Genomic DNA, 14705 nt, shown 5'->3' with positions numbered 1-14705 from the left:
AAAGAAACTTGTAAGCCTAAAGTAAAGTCAACGTTTAGTGCAGGAAAAAGTTTAGCATGAAACTTACCAGTGGGAAACATTTGTTGTTCATGGCATCAAGTATTGAGAGCTGCATGACCAGAAGGCTGCTCTTGTTCCTTGCGACCTGTCAGAAAATATATATAGAAACAAAGTTGTCATGGGGACTGTGCAGTGATGAGCATATTACCTTAAGTGCAAATATTGTCCACTTCTCAGGTTGACTTGGAGGCAAAGATGCAACAAAAACTAATGTGTTACCAGCATGCTGCTGTGCTCTGATCCTTGGCCACCGCTGCAAGCAGGTACTTGATAGTGCACCACCCTGGACACAAAAAGAACTATCATTCAAATTGTGGAACATGGTGGCTGAAATGAAATGTACTTTCCTTCTCTTACCAGCAGAGGGCTCTCCAGGCAGCAAGAAGGTACCCCTGCCATAAAGATGCCGATTTGAAGCTTTTAGCAAGTAGCATACCAGGAATGTTTCATTTCACCTGCAACAACCACAGGGGGAAAATCCAAGTCCAGAAAGTGACTCGCCTGCTACAGTTTGGCTTGAGCCACAGGTGCTTCTACTCCACTGGCAGGTGAATGAGCTCACAGAATGGAAGCAAACTGGCAGGCTTTTTTCACTTTCTGGACCAGGATTTGCTACTTCTGCCTGTAAAGAATAGGAACATTGACACTGACTCAATTCAAGGTTACCATTTTTATTTTTAACTGTAGACAGGAACCTTCTGCTGAAGACGTTTGTTAGATGAGAAAGATCAGGCGAAGCTCTTGAAATGTTGCAGAGCCTCTCCTTGACTGACACCTGCACACAAATGCGGAAACAGTCAAGCAAGTTGATTTGAAAAACTGAAAGTGGAAACAGCCTTGAAACCTTTGGCGTGGAGGGTCTTTGCGGCACTCTTACTGGAAGCTGCACTGCATTAAGACAAAGAAAAAGCAGGTTAGTGTTCTTAACATGCCACGTTTGCAAAGTTTAGTCACCTGCCAGGACAGGAAAATCATGACTCCTCGTTTCCTGACTGCCTGGACCAGCACCACCTGAAACAACAAACTGGTCAAGCACTTTGATTTGTCAAATTTGTCATTGCAATAGGTTCAAACCTGGCGCTTTGACTTCAATCCATGTAAGGGACAGGTACCAGGTCCTTTAGCTCCACCTGGTGGACAAAACGGGAAGAGAATGCACACGCTGAAATAAATTTGTCAAACAATTGTTCATGTATGAAAGTGAGCACGTGTTTCACCGATGAAGAATGAAGGCAGGGGAAGCTCTGGACTTCTCTCCAACCGCAGTTTGTTGGGCTGAAAGACAAGGTAACGTTAAATTTAACATACATAGTGTTAAATTCTCAGTCATACGAGATGGTTTGATAGCAAGAGTAGACTTGCAAACCTCTCGTCAAGTCGGGGCTCTCAGGACTGCCAGCCGGCCATTTTGAAATCTGCAGACAAAAAAAACAAATAATACTTTAGTCAATTGTCCTTCAAATAAAAACGTGATTTTTGCCTTTTTGCAGTCAATCTGGGTCTTCTGTTGCAGATGCAGACCTGTGGACAGAAATGGACAATTAGATGCAGTTGATTAAATCCACATTCGAACAGAAAGGAGGTTACTTGAGGCTCGTTTTGAAGAGTCGCACCTGTAGACAGATATTAGACCATTTGATTAGATTCTGTTGTGAATTTCTGCAAACGTTTTGTCTTACCTTGGGCAGCAAAATTGCGTTTGATGCAATTTAAGGTCGGAGAAGTTTTCTGCCAACGCTCGCTTTTTAGCTTGCATGGTAGCAAGGTGTAAGCACGTCCAAAGTGCAAGTTGACGCTGAAAGAGAGCAAAAGCAGTTAGTTTTAAAAGGTTAAGGAATTGTGAAGACTTACCTTTGAAACGCAGCATGTTGTGTAAAAGCGCGCTGCGCAGCCGGTGGAGCAGCACGACGTGACGCTGTCAGAAATGAGCAAGAGAACGATTGTCGCGTTTGTGACGTCTTATATAGTAATTTTGTGATGACGTCATTAACAAGCAAAAGGAAAGAAAAAAAAAGTAGCCGTCTGCGGAAGCAAGGGGAAAATGACAAAGTATAACACCTAGGTAGGGTCGAGTCTCGAACCATAGTTCTTAGGTTTCGGAGGCACTGGCGTAAACCATTTAACCAGAGCTTACTTGGAAACGTCAGCAGATTTGTTCGTATTCATAGTTTAAGTGCCCAAACATTGACGTGAAAAGTCTAAGGTAACACCTAAGTACAAAGAAGCGAGGAAGAATAATTGTGTCTGAGGTGGTCGAATGGATAAAGCTTTTGCCTTGAGTTCAGGAGACTCGGGTTCGAATCTTGGTCAACGCTCTGTTTAATGAATAACTGGTGGACAGAGCTGGTCTCGAACCCTGGTCGACTGAGTACCAGGCCAAGTGTTATACCATTCGGCCACATTGCCATGAAAATTTCGAAAAATATTTATGTATTTAAGGTGAACAGGTCGACTAATCTATAAATATATAAAAATGCTTGTTCATTTTAAGATCCAGTGATGGTCTGGTGGTTAAAGCTCTTGCCTTTGGTTCCGGCGATCTGAGTTCGAATCTTGGCCATCGCTTTCTTTAATTTGCAAATGTTAGACAGAGCTGGTCTCGAACCCTGGTCGACCGAGTACCAGTCCAAGTGTTATACCATTCGGCCACATTGGCATGAAAATTTCGAAAAATATTTATGTATTTAACGTGAACAGGTCGACTGATCTACAAATACATAGAATTGCTGGTTGATTTTGAGATCCAGTGATGGTCTTGTGGTTAAAGCTTTTGCCTTGCGTTCTGGAGAACCGAGTTCGAATCTCACACATGGCATTGTGTAAGTATATACACATATAAATAAATGTATTACAGAACAGAACTCTTTGCCTCGTATTCTGTCTTGCACATTATTCCGTATCAATGTTACACGGAGCGGGACTCGAACCCGCCTCTCCTGTACTCCAGACCAATAATATTCCATTCGCCCACTGCGGCACAGAAATTTCGAATTTCTTTTGGGTGGTCATTCAAAGCACCTAAAGGTATACGAGTGAATTGTATTTCCATCCAGCCCTTCAATGAAGAAATAAACAAATACAATCGGGGAAAGTGCTTGGTATCAAGTGCTCAACTGAGACCGCTCATGTCCCTCCTGGACTTTGTGACTACTATTGGTGGCTAGATATGAGGAGAAGGGCGTGACTTATTTGCGAACGATTACAGAGAAACCTGGTAGTATAGAGTGAAATAGAACGGAGCGGCAATTCTTGGGGGGTGCTACCGGTGTGTTCGGCCATCGGCCATGGCAATCTCTACCGAACCCCTGAAGCCGACTCACCCAGGTTAAGAACCACTGATCTAGACGCCAACATACTTTCGAAAGGTACTGCATGTTGTGTTTCCTTCTTTTTTTATATGGGGTATTATCCCTTCAGTGACTAGAGAAGATCATCAACAAGTCAAATGAGACGTAATATTATTTTGTAAAGATAATTTAATGCGTGCTTTGAGTTATTTGACGGTTTCCAGGTGAATTAGGTAGTGGGTAACAGCAGATGGGCCATTAGTTTCAGAAGTTGTGGTCAACAGACATTATGTGGGGTGGGTGCAGTACAACATGTTTCCCGCAGAGGGCGCTAATGCTCTATAGTTGAGTATTCTGTTACTGTTTCGGTCCTTTCATAGTTTGTGATATTCGATGTTAAGTAAAGTGTTAAAAATAAGGGAGTGCATCATTAAAGCTGTCAAGGAAATTGTTTAACAAAAAGAACATTTGGCTCATAAACGGGCAGTTTTTTGGAAGTTTAAAATCAGGGGATGTTTGAGAATATTTGTCATTTTTCACACATGTCCTGAGTGTTGTTTGTCACTTAAATGTTGAACAGAGGCTGTGATGTATCGAAGTCAAATTCCTTGTTTGGCACGCTCAAACATGGTGAATAAAAATTACTTAATCTTGAAACTTAATGTACTCACTTGGAACTAAGTGATGGAGAGGGGTAGGACATGATAAGCTTAGGCTTCTTCCTACTCCTTTTCGAACAGTGATGTATATTGTTTGTATTTTATTGTTTTTTATTCTTTAAATCATGTTCGAAATAAATATTCATTCAATATGCAGGAGCATCATTACGACACGAGCTCCTCGAGTTTGTTTGTTGCTCGCTAGCTAGCTAGCTATCCTAGAACAATATCAACAAAGGTGGCTTGTCAGCGACCCCGCCCACAACTACCACTCAGCTGTCGATCAAACGTTAATTAGGAAAAAGCGTTTGACCTCCATGTTGTTTTGTATGTTTTCCACGCAAAAGCTGATTTCCAAACTACAAGAGTTGAGGCTCAACGTCGGTTGCTGGTCGTCTATCAGAACATCTAGACGCCAACATATTTTCGAAAGGTACTGCATGTTGTGTTTCCTTCTTTTTTTTTTTTTATATGGAGTAGTATCCCTTCGGTGACTAGAGAAGATCATGAACAAGTCTGAGACGTAATATTATTTTATAAAGATAATTCAATCCGTGCTTTGAGTTATTTGACGGTTTCCACGTGAATTAGGTAGTGGGTAACAGCAGATGGGCCATTAGTTTCAGAAGTTGTGGTCAAGACATGGCATTGTGTGGGGTGGGTGCAGTACAACATGTTTCCCGCAGAGGGCGCTAATGCTCTATAGTTGCGTATTCCATTACTGTTTCGGTCCTTTCATAGTTTGTGATATTCGATGTTAGTGTTAAAAATAGTAGAGTCCATAATTAAAGCTGTCAAAGAAATAGTTTAATAAAAAGAACTTTTGGCACATAAAACGAGTCTTTATTTTGAGGACTTTGAAACCTTGGTTGAGGTGCTCATTGCATGTCACTTCTAATGGCACACAGTGCCTACCACCAGGGGGAAGGTGAGCACATGCAAACGTCTGACATCGCTCACTGGGCCAAAAACTAAGTGCCAGCTACTGCTCAAGTTAAACATCAAACACCTCTAGATGTGTTTTTAATTAAATTGATGCAAACCAGGTTCGTCAGAAATATACATTTGATTTGTATTCAACTAACTTGGTTTGCATTAGTGTCATTGAAAATCACATCCAAAAGTGTGTGATGATATTATGAAGTAGCTGGCACTTAGTTTTTGTCCGGGTGAGAGATGTCAGCTGTTTGCATGTGCTCACCTTCCCCCTAGTGGTCCTCAGTAGTAAGTGACATCTCACCTGAGCTCATCAAACACTGCTGCTTCCATGCAAGGCCTGTCAATGCCAATCTTTGTGTGCAACTATATTAGTCTCACACAAACATTGACTGCTCAAATGTTTTCAATCTGCTTTTCTGTCATATAAATGAATCAACTGGAATGCAAGTCTTAGTGTTTTTATGCGCAGATTTGCTTCACTCATTGGAAAATGTTCATGCCTGGTGGGTGCTGCAGTGGCAGTTGGGTTTTCAAAGGCAGTCTTCAGTCTTGAGGTGAGCGGTGTCCTTCCGTCACTGCCATGGACATGGTATTTTGAGTGTTACTCTCCATTTCACAGGACTCCTGTCACTTTGAGTCATGTGAGATATAGAGTAATAGTCAAAAACCTATGTTCATGGCAGTGACACAAGGACAACGCTCACCTCAAGACTGAAAACTGCCTTAAAAAACCTAAGTGTCACTTTCCCCGCCTCCTACTTCTACCCAAATTCAGGCTGACCAATCACAGCGCAGCGTAAATTTGCATAGCCACGCCCACTTTTCCAACAGCCAATCAAAAAGCAGTATTTGCCATTCTGACCAATCAGATTGCCTCAAATAAATGAGACCACGCCCACTTTAGATCCCACCAATCGCATGGCCCATCATTTGCATAACCACGCCCACGTTTCAACCAATCTGTGACCTTCATTCTCACTGCCCCACCCACTTTTTGAGCCCTCAGCCAATCATGAAGCAGTATTCCAGCTTTGACCCGCCTCATTCCAAAAAAATATGGGGAAAAAATTTCAGGAAAAAATTTCAGAAAAAAATCCGGTAAAAAAAAAAAAAATCGGAAAAATAAAATCTGAAAAACGTTTAGGTTTTTGGGGTTTTATTCCTTTAAATTAAGATATTTTTAAAGTTGAGAATAAAGAGTTGAGTTCAAGTGTTCTTTGTAATCAAACTTTATTTCTTTTGCAGAGTAAACATTCAATCACAAAACAGTTGGATGGTAGTCTGCTCGGTGCCAAGTGGTGAGGTGGGACGAGTGGTGAAGTGGTCGGCCAGTGGGACGAGTGGTGAAGTGGTCGGCCAGTGGGATGAGGAGTCTGCACCTGGAGGTAAGACAAAAAGAAAACTGTAAGCCTAAAGTTAAGTCAACGTTTAGTGCAGGAAAAAGTTTAGCAGTGGGAAAGGCATCAAGTATTGAGATCTGCATGACCAGAAAGCTGCTCTTGTTCCTTGCGACCTGTCGTAAGAAAAAAAAATTCAGGAACTAAGTTGTCATGGGGACTGTGCAGTGATGAGCATATTACCTTAAGTGCAAATATTGTCCACGTCTCAGGTTGACTTGAGTCAAGGACGCAACAAAAACTAATGTGGTGCCAGCATGCTGCTGTGCTCTGATCCTTGGCCACCGCTGCAAGCAGGTACTTGATAGTGCACCACCCTGGACACAAAAAGAACAATCATTCAAATTTTGGAACATGGTGGCTGAAATGTACTTTCCTTCTCTTACCAGCAGAGGGCTCTCCAGGCAGCAAGAAGGTACCCCCCGCCAAAAAGATGGCGACTTGAAGCTTTTAGCAAGTAGCATACCAGGAATGTTTCATTTCACCTGCAACAACCACAGGGGAAAAATCCAAGTCCAGAAAGTGACTCTCCTGCTACAGTTTGGCTTGAGCCACAGGTGCTTCTACTCCACTGACAGGTGAATGAACTCACAGAATGGACGCAAACTGGCAGGTTTTTCACTTTCTGGACCAGGATTTGCTACTTCTGCCTGTAAAGAAAAGGAACATTGACACTGACTCAATTTAGGGTTACCATTTTTATTTCTAACTGTAGACAGGAACCTTCTGGTGAAGCTGTTTATTAGATGAGAAACATCAGGCAAAGCTTTTGAAATGTTGCAGATCCTCTCCTGGACTGACACCTGCACACAAATGCGGAAACAGTCAAGCAAGTTGATTTGCAACACTGAAAATGGAAACAGCCTTGAAACCTTTGGCATGGTTTTGGAGAATTTCTTGGCCTAGCTGGTGAAGGGTCTTTGCGGCACTCTTACTGGAAGCTGCACTGCATTGAGACAAAGAAAAAGCAGGTTAGTGTTCTTAACATGCCACATTTGCAAAGTTTAGTCACCTGCCAGGACTGGAAGATCATGACTCCTTGTTTCCTGACTGCCTGGACCAGCACCACCTGAAACAACAAACTGGTCAAGCACTTTCATTTGCCAAATTTGTCATTGCAATGGTTTTAAACCTGGCGCTTTGACTTCAATCCTTGCAGCAGGTAGGTACCAGGTCCTTTGGCTCCACCTGGTGGACAAAACGGGAAGAGAATGCACACCCTGAAATAAATTGGTCAAACAATTGTTCATGTATGAGTGTGCATGTGTTTCACCAATGAAAAAGGCAGGCAGGAACAGCTCTGAACGTCTCTCCAACCTCAGTTCGTTGGCCTGAAAGACAAGGTAACGTTGTAACCCACAGAGTGTTACATTTTTACTCATACGAGCTTGTTTGATAGCAAGAGTAGACTTGCAAACGTCTCATGAAGCTCTCAGGACTGCAAGCCGGCCATTTTGAAACCTGCAGACAAAAAAAAAAAAAAGTTAAGTACTGTAGTCAATTGTCCTTCAAATAAAAACGTTAATTTTGCCTTTTTTGCAGTCAATCTGAGTCTTCTGTTGCAGATGCAGACCTGTGGACAGAAATGGACAATTAGATGCAGTTGATTAAATCCACATTATTCGAACAGAAAGGAGGTTACTTGAGGCTCGTTTTGAAGCGTCGCACCTGTAGACAGACAATTTGATTAGATTCTGTTGTGAATTTCTGCAAACGTTTTGTCTTACCTTGGGCAGCAAAACTGCGTTTGATGCAATTTAAGGTCGGAGAAGTTTTCTACCAACGCTCGCTTTTTAGCTTGCATGGTAGCAAGGTGTTAAGCACGTCCAAAGTGCGAGTTGACGCTGAAAGAGAGCAAAAGCAGTTAGTTTTAAAAGGTTAAGGAATAGTGAAGACTTACCTTTGAAACGCAGCATGTTGTGTAAAAGCGTGCTGCGCAGCCGGTGGAGCAGCACGACGTGCCGCTGTCAGAAATGAGCAAGAGAACGAGTGTCGCGTTTGTGACGTCTTATATAGTAATTTTGTGATGACGTCATTAACAAGCAAAAGGAAAGAAAAAAAAAAAGTAGCCGTCTGCGGAAGCAAGGGGAAAATGACAAAGTATAAAACCTAGGTAGGGTCGAGTCTCGAACCATAGTTCTTAGGTTTCGGAGGCACTGGCGTTAACCATTCAACCAGAGCTTGCTTGGAAATGTCAGCTGATTTGGTCGTATTGATAGTTCAAGTACCCAAATATTGACGTGAAAAGTCTAAGGTAACAGCTAAGTACAAAGAAGCGAGCAAGTATAATTGTGTCTAAGGTGGCCGAATAGATAAAGCTTTTGCCTTGAGTTCAGGAGACTCGGGTTCGAATCTTGGTCAACGCTCTGTTTAATGAATAACTGGTGGACAGAGCTGGTCTCGAACCCTGGTCGACTGAGTACCAGGCCAAGTGTTATACCGTTCGGCCACATTGCCATGAAATTTTCGAATTTTATTATGTATTTAACGTCTATGGCACTACTGATCTACAAATATAGAACAACTGCCACGCTATTGCAAGATACACCGATGGTCTGGTGGTTAAAGCTCTTGCCTGTGGTTCAGGCAATGTGGGTTCGAATCTTGGCCATCGCTTTCTTTAATTTGTAAATGTTAGACAGAGCTGGTCTCGAACCCTGGGCGACCGAGTACCAGTCCAAGTGTTATACCATTCGGCCATATTGCCATGAAAATTTCGAAAAATATTTATGTATTTAACGTGTATAGATCTACTGATCTACAAATACAGAAAATTGCTTGATCGCCTTAAGATCCAGTGATGGTCTTGTGGTTAAAGCTTTTGCCTTGCGTTCTGGAGAACCGAGTTCGAATCTCACACATGGCTTTCTGTAAGTATATACACATATAAATAAATATATTAGAGAGCAGAACTCTTTGCCTCGTATTCTGTCGAGTCTTGCACGTTATTCCGTATCATTTCCAAATGTTACACGGAGCGGGACTCGAACCCGCCTCTCCTCTACTGCAGACCAATATTATTCCATTCGGCCACTGTGGCACAGAAATTTCGATTTTCTTTTAGGTGGTCATTCAAAGCACCTAAAGGTATACGAGAACTGTATTTCCATGCAGCCCTTCAATGAAGAAATAAACAAATGCAATCGGGGAAAGTGCTTGGTATCAAGTGCTCAACTGAGACCGCTCATGTCCCTCCTGGACTTTGTGACTACTATTTGTGACTAGATTTGAGGAGAAGGGCGTAACTTATTTGCGAACGATTACAGAGAAGCCTGGTAGTATAGAGTGAAATAGAACGGAGTGGCAATTCTTGGGGGGTGCTACCGGTGTGTTCGGCCATCTGCGGACACAAGGCTCTAACACAAGGCCACTGAGCAAAGAAATATGTTAATTACCCCGAGCCAATTATTATTATATATAATAATTGGGGGGGGGGGTAGTTGTATTGTTTGATGTGTATGGGTTGTTTTCACTGGATTTAAAAAAAAAAAAGCCGTATCATTGTGTGTGTGTGTTTGTGTGTGGAGGGGGGGGTTCTTTGAACGATTCATTTGAACGAATCTTATGAGTGAACTGATTCTAAAGATTCAGTTCACCTAAATGCACTGGAATGCACATCACTATCATTTGTCATCGGGTTCTTCTTCTTTTTGGATTGTTCGGCGGTTGGCCACCTAACGGGGAATTACCGCCACCTGCTGTTCCAGATACTGGGTCAAAGCACACGTCGGAATAGTTGAATTTCAAATTCAAGATTTATTCCTGACCTCTTTATTCTCATAATTCAAAATTTATTAAAATGGAATAAAAATGGATAAAAGTAGAAAACCACTTAGATTTAATAGTTAGCTATCAACTGATCATTGCATCTGAGTTGAGCTCCAAGCACCGTGTCTGCTTGCAGACAAGCAGAGACAATAATCCTTTAAGAGGATCACTTTTGGAAGAAGGTGAACATGGGGATGCGTGGTGCACGAGGTTCTTCCTGTCAGAAACATGATCTTCAAGCATCCTGACGCTACTTTATGAAGGAACATAACATTATGGTGAGAGTTTTTCAACTAACCTTTAATGTAGAAATTGAACTGCAGTCTAAATTGATGACATTTATGTGGCCCTTTCAAGCTAAATACAACTGAACTGTATTTGGGCAGTTTCGTTCAAATACCACTAGAGGGAGCTTGTGTACCAACAGGTTGAGATTTACTGAAAATCTGTTACCATTCCAGTGAGTTTATGATGGCGATGGTACTGCTGGAGGTTCTGAGCAGCCTGGCGGGCTGGTCGGGTCTCTACGCGTTACTGTGCCGGGTCTCGCCTCAGCGCGGGCCCGAGTGGAACTGCCGACTTGTCACACTGACGCACGGCGTCGTCATTGTGATGCTGACGGCGTACGTGGTCTTTGTGGATGGACCTTGGCCCCTCACACATGCTGGTTTGACATTTTTGTTCACATTTGCCATTATTTGCATTGTTGCTAGGCAGGACTGAGAAGTTACTGTCATTGCCAGGTAGCGAAAACACGACTCTTCAGACGTCCGCGCTGTGCGTCTGTCTGGGCTACTTCCTGTTCGACATGGCCTGGTGCGTACGCTTCGGCGGCGAGGGCACCGTCATGATGGGTCACCACGCCGCCAGCATCGTCGGGATCCTGCTGGCGCTTCTAATGGGCGAGTCGGCGTGCGAGACGTGCGCTGTCGTCTTCGGCAGCGAGCTCACCAACCCTCTGCTGCAGGCCCGCTGGTTCCTGCGCCGGCTGGGCCGCTACGACAGCCTGCTAGGCGACGCCGTCGACCTGCTCTTCATCTTCCTTTTTGCCACCGTGCGGGTGGGCGTGGGCGCTGCCCTGTTCTACTGCGAGCTGACCTCACCCAGGACTAGTTTGGCGATGAAGCTGGGCGGCGTAGTGATGTACGGGCTGGCGTGGGTGTTCATGGTGGATATCGGCAAGTTCGGATACAAAAAAAGTCGGATGCGCTACAAACAGTGGCAGGAGAAGCGCAAAGATTCTCACAAAAGTAACAATTAAAAGACATCTGGATTCTTTCTTATGGGGGGGTGGGCTCTTGAAAATGTGCAAAATAGCACACGAAGAATTATTTCTGTCTCATCACACCATGTCTGAAGTAAATACAAATAAGGATTTTAATTTTCAATAACTTAGAAGAAAAAAGACATTATTTAGCAAGTAGACCAGTAATAGTGCTGAACAGTCCCAGTGGGCACTCAATAAAAGCATTCAAAATCCCTGACGTAGAAAAAGACCCCAGAATGCTTTGCTGTCCAATAAAAAAAAACATGTAGGGTACCTTTAGTTCTTTTCTCCAAATTTAAAAAACCAAAAGTCGTTTTTTGCATTCTTCAGGGAAAGCTTAACTTAATCTTCACCCACCTCTTTAGTCCTTCTTGGCATGCTTGTCCCTACGCTTGCGGATCGCCTCCACAAGCATATGGAGCAGCGCCACCAAAGCGGGCACGCCCACGGGAACAAAAAGCGGGATGTAGATGGCGAACTTCTGGTCGTCGGGGAAGTAGAGCAGGTGGAGCAGGGACGGGTCGAAGAAGGCCCGCTCCGAGGCCAAGATGGCTTCCTTGCTGTACTGCAGGGCGAAGGCCAGGTTGCCCGACTCCAGCTCGGCGCTCGCCAGGCGCAGTGACGCCACAGCATTCGCCACCTGTGGCAAAGAAGTGACTTTAATGTGTCAAAAATATTTTCTCATAGCATGCACACCTGCTCGGCAATGTTATCGTTGATGACGATGTTCTCGATCTGGTCCAGCAGTTGCGCCAGCGATGTGATGGTGGTGGTTGCCGTGGCGATGTTTTCCACGGTGCGACTCCACATGAGACGGTCCAGTTCCCAGTCTAACAGGCCCGAGCTGTCGGGCGGCGCCAAGAGGAATCCGGCGGGAGGTGACAAGGGATGCACGCCCAGTAGCAGCCTGGGGGCGGGGTTTGTGATGTCACTCACGTCGAGTCATTCTTTAAAGTCGTGTGACGTTACCGTAGTTGTGCGAGGAAGACGCCCATCACTTTGGTCATGTTGATGTTGATGTCGAAAGCTTGCATATCCGGTCCATAGAAGCCGAATACATTATATATCTAGGAAGACATTTGAATCTTAAATGTCGATATATTTGGGTTAGCAGTTAACGGCAACGTAGATCATCTCTCACCATGATTCCGCCCCATTGCGGCGAATGAAAGGCGTTGGAGGGAAACTGTCGCTTCTGCTCATCGAGGATGTAGAGCGGCATATGTTGGTTGTCAGGAACATACAGCAGAAAGTTGAGCAGCGGGTTGGACGAGGCTGCGTTGGAGCCTGAGTGTAAAATGTCAAAAAAGTTCATTCACGTCAAGGCGATCCAAAGGAAACATCGAGTTACCCAGTCGAGCTTCGACGGGATTGATAACGTGCGGGAGGCTGTCGGTGCTCAACGTGTAGGCGCGGTGGTTGTTGTCGAATTTGGCGTTGACGCCCAGAAAGGAGTAGGACACCATCTGCCGACACAACATGTGCTTTAGAAAATTATTTCATTCATATTTGATAATTCAATTATATTCTGACCATCTGGTCGATTCCATACAGAAGAACAAACCTGAGAGTCAACGCTAAAATTGGCCAAGGGGCTGAGTTTGGAGAGCATGGGTTGGACGTAGGTGTAAACGGCGCCCTCTATGTCCCAATGCACGCGGTGCCACTTGGGGTCAGGATTCAGCAGGCTGAAGGTGATCTCGTAACCTATAAAGAGTTGCAAAATGGTGACCAAGGAATTCGGTATTTTTTAGAAGGTATAGCTCGCGCTCCTAACCCGGACTGGACTTGATGGCTCTCATGCTGTCAGCTTTGGTTTGTGGACGTCCCGGGCTGAGTCGCACTCTGTCGCTGAGGGCGGCCGTGATGTCGTCGTGACTGAACGAAATCGTCCGCAGCACCTCCTTGACCCGCGTCTCTGTGTAGGCAAGGACTTGATCCAGTGTCCTGCCCCCTGTCGTCTCGGCGCCGCCGCGAAGTAGGGCTGTCCGTCGCTGGCCCACGTAAACCCTCACATCCTGTAGCAGAAAGATTTTCCTTCCTGAAAATGACTTTTTTTTTTTTTTTAATGATGCAATACAACACCTAAAGAATTTTTTTTGGGGGGGAAAAGAGACTTTAAAGTTTGAACCTGAGGCAGCAACAAAGACGATAGCGGGATTATGTAAATCACCAAAGAGCCGCACGGACTTTCGCTGAGTGCGTGCAAGGACTGATCGATGGCTGCAAAAAAAAAAGAAGAGGCCTTGATTCAAAGGACAAACCACAAAGCAAATTGTGAGACTGACCATCAACGGTGGGCTGGTTCAGGGCGTCCTCCTCCATGATGGTCGCAGTACGAAAACGCATCTCATACCTATAAGTCAAAGAAGTCTCTCCTGCAAAGTATTTTTTTTAATTAATGCAAAACGCCATTGAAGAAAGGTTAGGAGATGAAGATGCTCCTTGGTAACTTACTGTCAATTTCATGGTCCTCATCTAGTGTGCGCGTCAGGGGAAGCTTCTTCTGCTGTTCTGGTGTCAGCGTCCCGCGTACAAACACCACCTCCACGTCGGTGCTCAGTTGCAGCTATGACCGTGTCCAAAGCAAAACGTTTTAAAATGTCAAAATGAGGCAGAGGGTGAGGGAAGAGAAAGACAACAAAGACTGACCTGCAGCTCAGCCAGCTCTTGAATCTGAGCCATGGGCAACCAGGAGCGGTACGTGGTGGTGGTCCGCAACCATACAGGGATTCCCACCAGGATGACCACGGCCACGATAGAGAGGGTGGCGAGTTTGCTGCGCTTTTTCTCTAAAAAAAATGAATTAAAATATCCCCAGGAAGTTATTAATTGTGGCATTAAAAAGAAAGGTAGCTTTGAGGTTAGTTTCTCTAGATGCTAGCCAGATTTCTTCAAAGCGCGACGGCCACAAATAGTGTTTAAAATCATCTACAGAGCTTAATCCAAAATATGATTATTTATTATTAATCTCCAATCAAGTTGCTCTGTTGACTAAACATGGAAATTAATATTGACAGGTGAAAGAAGCAGCGCTCTGCAAGTACTCACCCACTTCCGCGGTAGCCATTTCTGCAAATGAATGGGTGCGCAACGTCACACGTCACGTGTTCAAATATGTGACGTCACGTCGTGCAATATTCTCGCGACACCACGCAACACTTTACGGCCAAAGTTTTTATTTTTGTATTTTAAAATACCCAATATAGCATATATTTAACATTCAAGGAGGTAGCGTTATTTTTATTATATTTTAGAAGAAATTATTCCACCCATTTCACAAAATAAGGATGCACACTTAGCCAAATAATTTGCCTTTACTGTGTGA

General features: G+C 44.1%; 3 protein-coding genes and 2 long non-coding RNA genes across 21 annotated transcripts; 3 read left to right on the top strand and 2 right to left on the bottom strand.

Moving 5' to 3' along the window:
• Positions 1–5: 5 nt before the first annotated feature.
• LOC137840954 (uncharacterized) lies at positions 6–8761 on the bottom strand. 17 transcript variants are annotated; one of them, XR_011088172.1, is made up of 12 exons: positions 8070–8182; positions 7985–8010; positions 7874–7915; positions 7616–7673; positions 7475–7530; positions 7355–7411; positions 7215–7283; positions 7066–7145; positions 6935–6992; positions 6729–6827; positions 6526–6659; positions 92–145 (listed from the first exon to the last, which is right to left on the bottom strand). XR_011088172.1 is itself a non-coding variant. In XM_068653130.1 (11 exons), the coding sequence occupies exons 2-11, from the start codon at positions 8144–8146 to the stop codon at positions 35–37; spliced, it is 819 nt and encodes a 272-aa protein (XP_068509231.1). In that variant the 5' UTR covers positions 8147–8186; positions 8243–8761; the 3' UTR covers positions 20–34. The 17 variants fall into 17 exon arrangements, 9 of the variants coding, with proteins under 9 accessions (XP_068509233.1, XP_068509232.1, XP_068509231.1 ...); XR_011088175.1 differs by lacking the exons at positions 92–145; positions 7985–8010 and adding exons at positions 6390–6458; positions 8243–8265 and having other exon boundaries at positions 7215–7288; positions 8070–8186; XR_011088174.1 differs by lacking the exon at positions 92–145 and adding an exon at positions 6390–6458 and having other exon boundaries at positions 7215–7288.
• On the top strand, positions 236–866 carry LOC137840957 (uncharacterized). The gene is made up of 3 exons (XR_011088181.1): positions 236–323; positions 421–608; positions 748–866. It is a non-coding gene; the product is annotated as an uncharacterized lncRNA (long non-coding RNA).
• On the top strand, positions 4131–7586 carry LOC137840956 (uncharacterized). Its single transcript, XR_011088180.1, has 4 exons — positions 4131–4439; positions 6191–6330; positions 6555–6639; positions 6732–7586. It is a non-coding gene; the product is annotated as an uncharacterized lncRNA (long non-coding RNA).
• A 1093-nt stretch (positions 8762–9854) lies between the features above and the next one.
• LOC125982403 (TLC domain-containing protein 5) lies at positions 9855–11604 on the top strand. Its single transcript, XM_049742957.2, has 3 exons — positions 9855–10388; positions 10572–10777; positions 10854–11604. The coding sequence occupies exons 2-3, from the start codon at positions 10579–10581 to the stop codon at positions 11369–11371; spliced, it is 717 nt and encodes a 238-aa protein (XP_049598914.1). The 5' UTR covers positions 9855–10388; positions 10572–10578; the 3' UTR covers positions 11372–11604.
• pigs (phosphatidylinositol glycan anchor biosynthesis, class S) lies at positions 11465–14514 on the bottom strand. Its single transcript, XM_049742796.1, has 12 exons — positions 14429–14514; positions 14030–14169; positions 13835–13946; positions 13666–13755; positions 13509–13600; positions 13155–13395; positions 12942–13084; positions 12729–12843; positions 12519–12664; positions 12347–12444; positions 12074–12284; positions 11465–12017 (listed from the first exon to the last, which is right to left on the bottom strand). The coding sequence occupies exons 1-12, from the start codon at positions 14445–14447 to the stop codon at positions 11739–11741; spliced, it is 1686 nt and encodes a 561-aa protein (XP_049598753.1). The 5' UTR covers positions 14448–14514; the 3' UTR covers positions 11465–11738.
• Between the last annotated feature and the right edge of the window lie 191 nt (positions 14515–14705).

Source organism: Syngnathus scovelli, chromosome 15 (genome assembly GCF_024217435.2).
Source record: "Syngnathus scovelli strain Florida chromosome 15, RoL_Ssco_1.2, whole genome shotgun sequence".
Lineage (NCBI taxonomy): Eukaryota > Metazoa > Chordata > Actinopteri > Syngnathiformes > Syngnathidae > Syngnathus > Syngnathus scovelli.
This window is presented reverse-complemented; position numbering and strand designations above follow the sequence as displayed.

What these genes read in the sequence shown, in the direction of transcription:
- LOC137840954 (XM_068653130.1), bottom strand. Translation starts at nt 8,146, where the DNA reads ATGCAAGCTAAAAAGCGAGCGTTGGTAGAAAACTTCTCCGACCTTAAA. An exon ending in CGCTTCAAAACGAGCCTCAA is followed by an intron (nt 7,916 to 7,984) that starts GTAACCTCCTTT and finishes TTCTGTCCACAG; the next exon opens with GTCTGCATCTGCAACAGAAG. An exon ending in TCAGATTGACTGCAAAAAAG is followed by an intron (nt 7,674 to 7,873) that starts GCAAAATTAACG and finishes CTTGTCTTTCAG; the next exon opens with GCCAACGAACTGAGGTTGGA.
- LOC125982403 (XM_049742957.2), top strand. Translation starts at nt 10,579, where the DNA reads ATGATGGCGATGGTACTGCTGGAGGTTCTGAGCAGCCTGGCGGGCTGG. An exon ending in TTGGCCCCTCACACATGCTG is followed by an intron (nt 10,778 to 10,853) that starts GTTTGACATTTT and finishes TGTCATTGCCAG; the next exon opens with GTAGCGAAAACACGACTCTT.
- pigs (XM_049742796.1), bottom strand. An exon ending in TCCCGTCGAAGCTCGACTGG is followed by an intron (nt 12,665 to 12,728) that starts GTAACTCGATGT and finishes TTTTACACTCAG; the next exon opens with GCTCCAACGCAGCCTCGTCC. An exon ending in ACGATAACATTGCCGAGCAG is followed by an intron (nt 12,018 to 12,073) that starts GTGTGCATGCTA and finishes TCTTTGCCACAG; the next exon opens with GTGGCGAATGCTGTGGCGTC.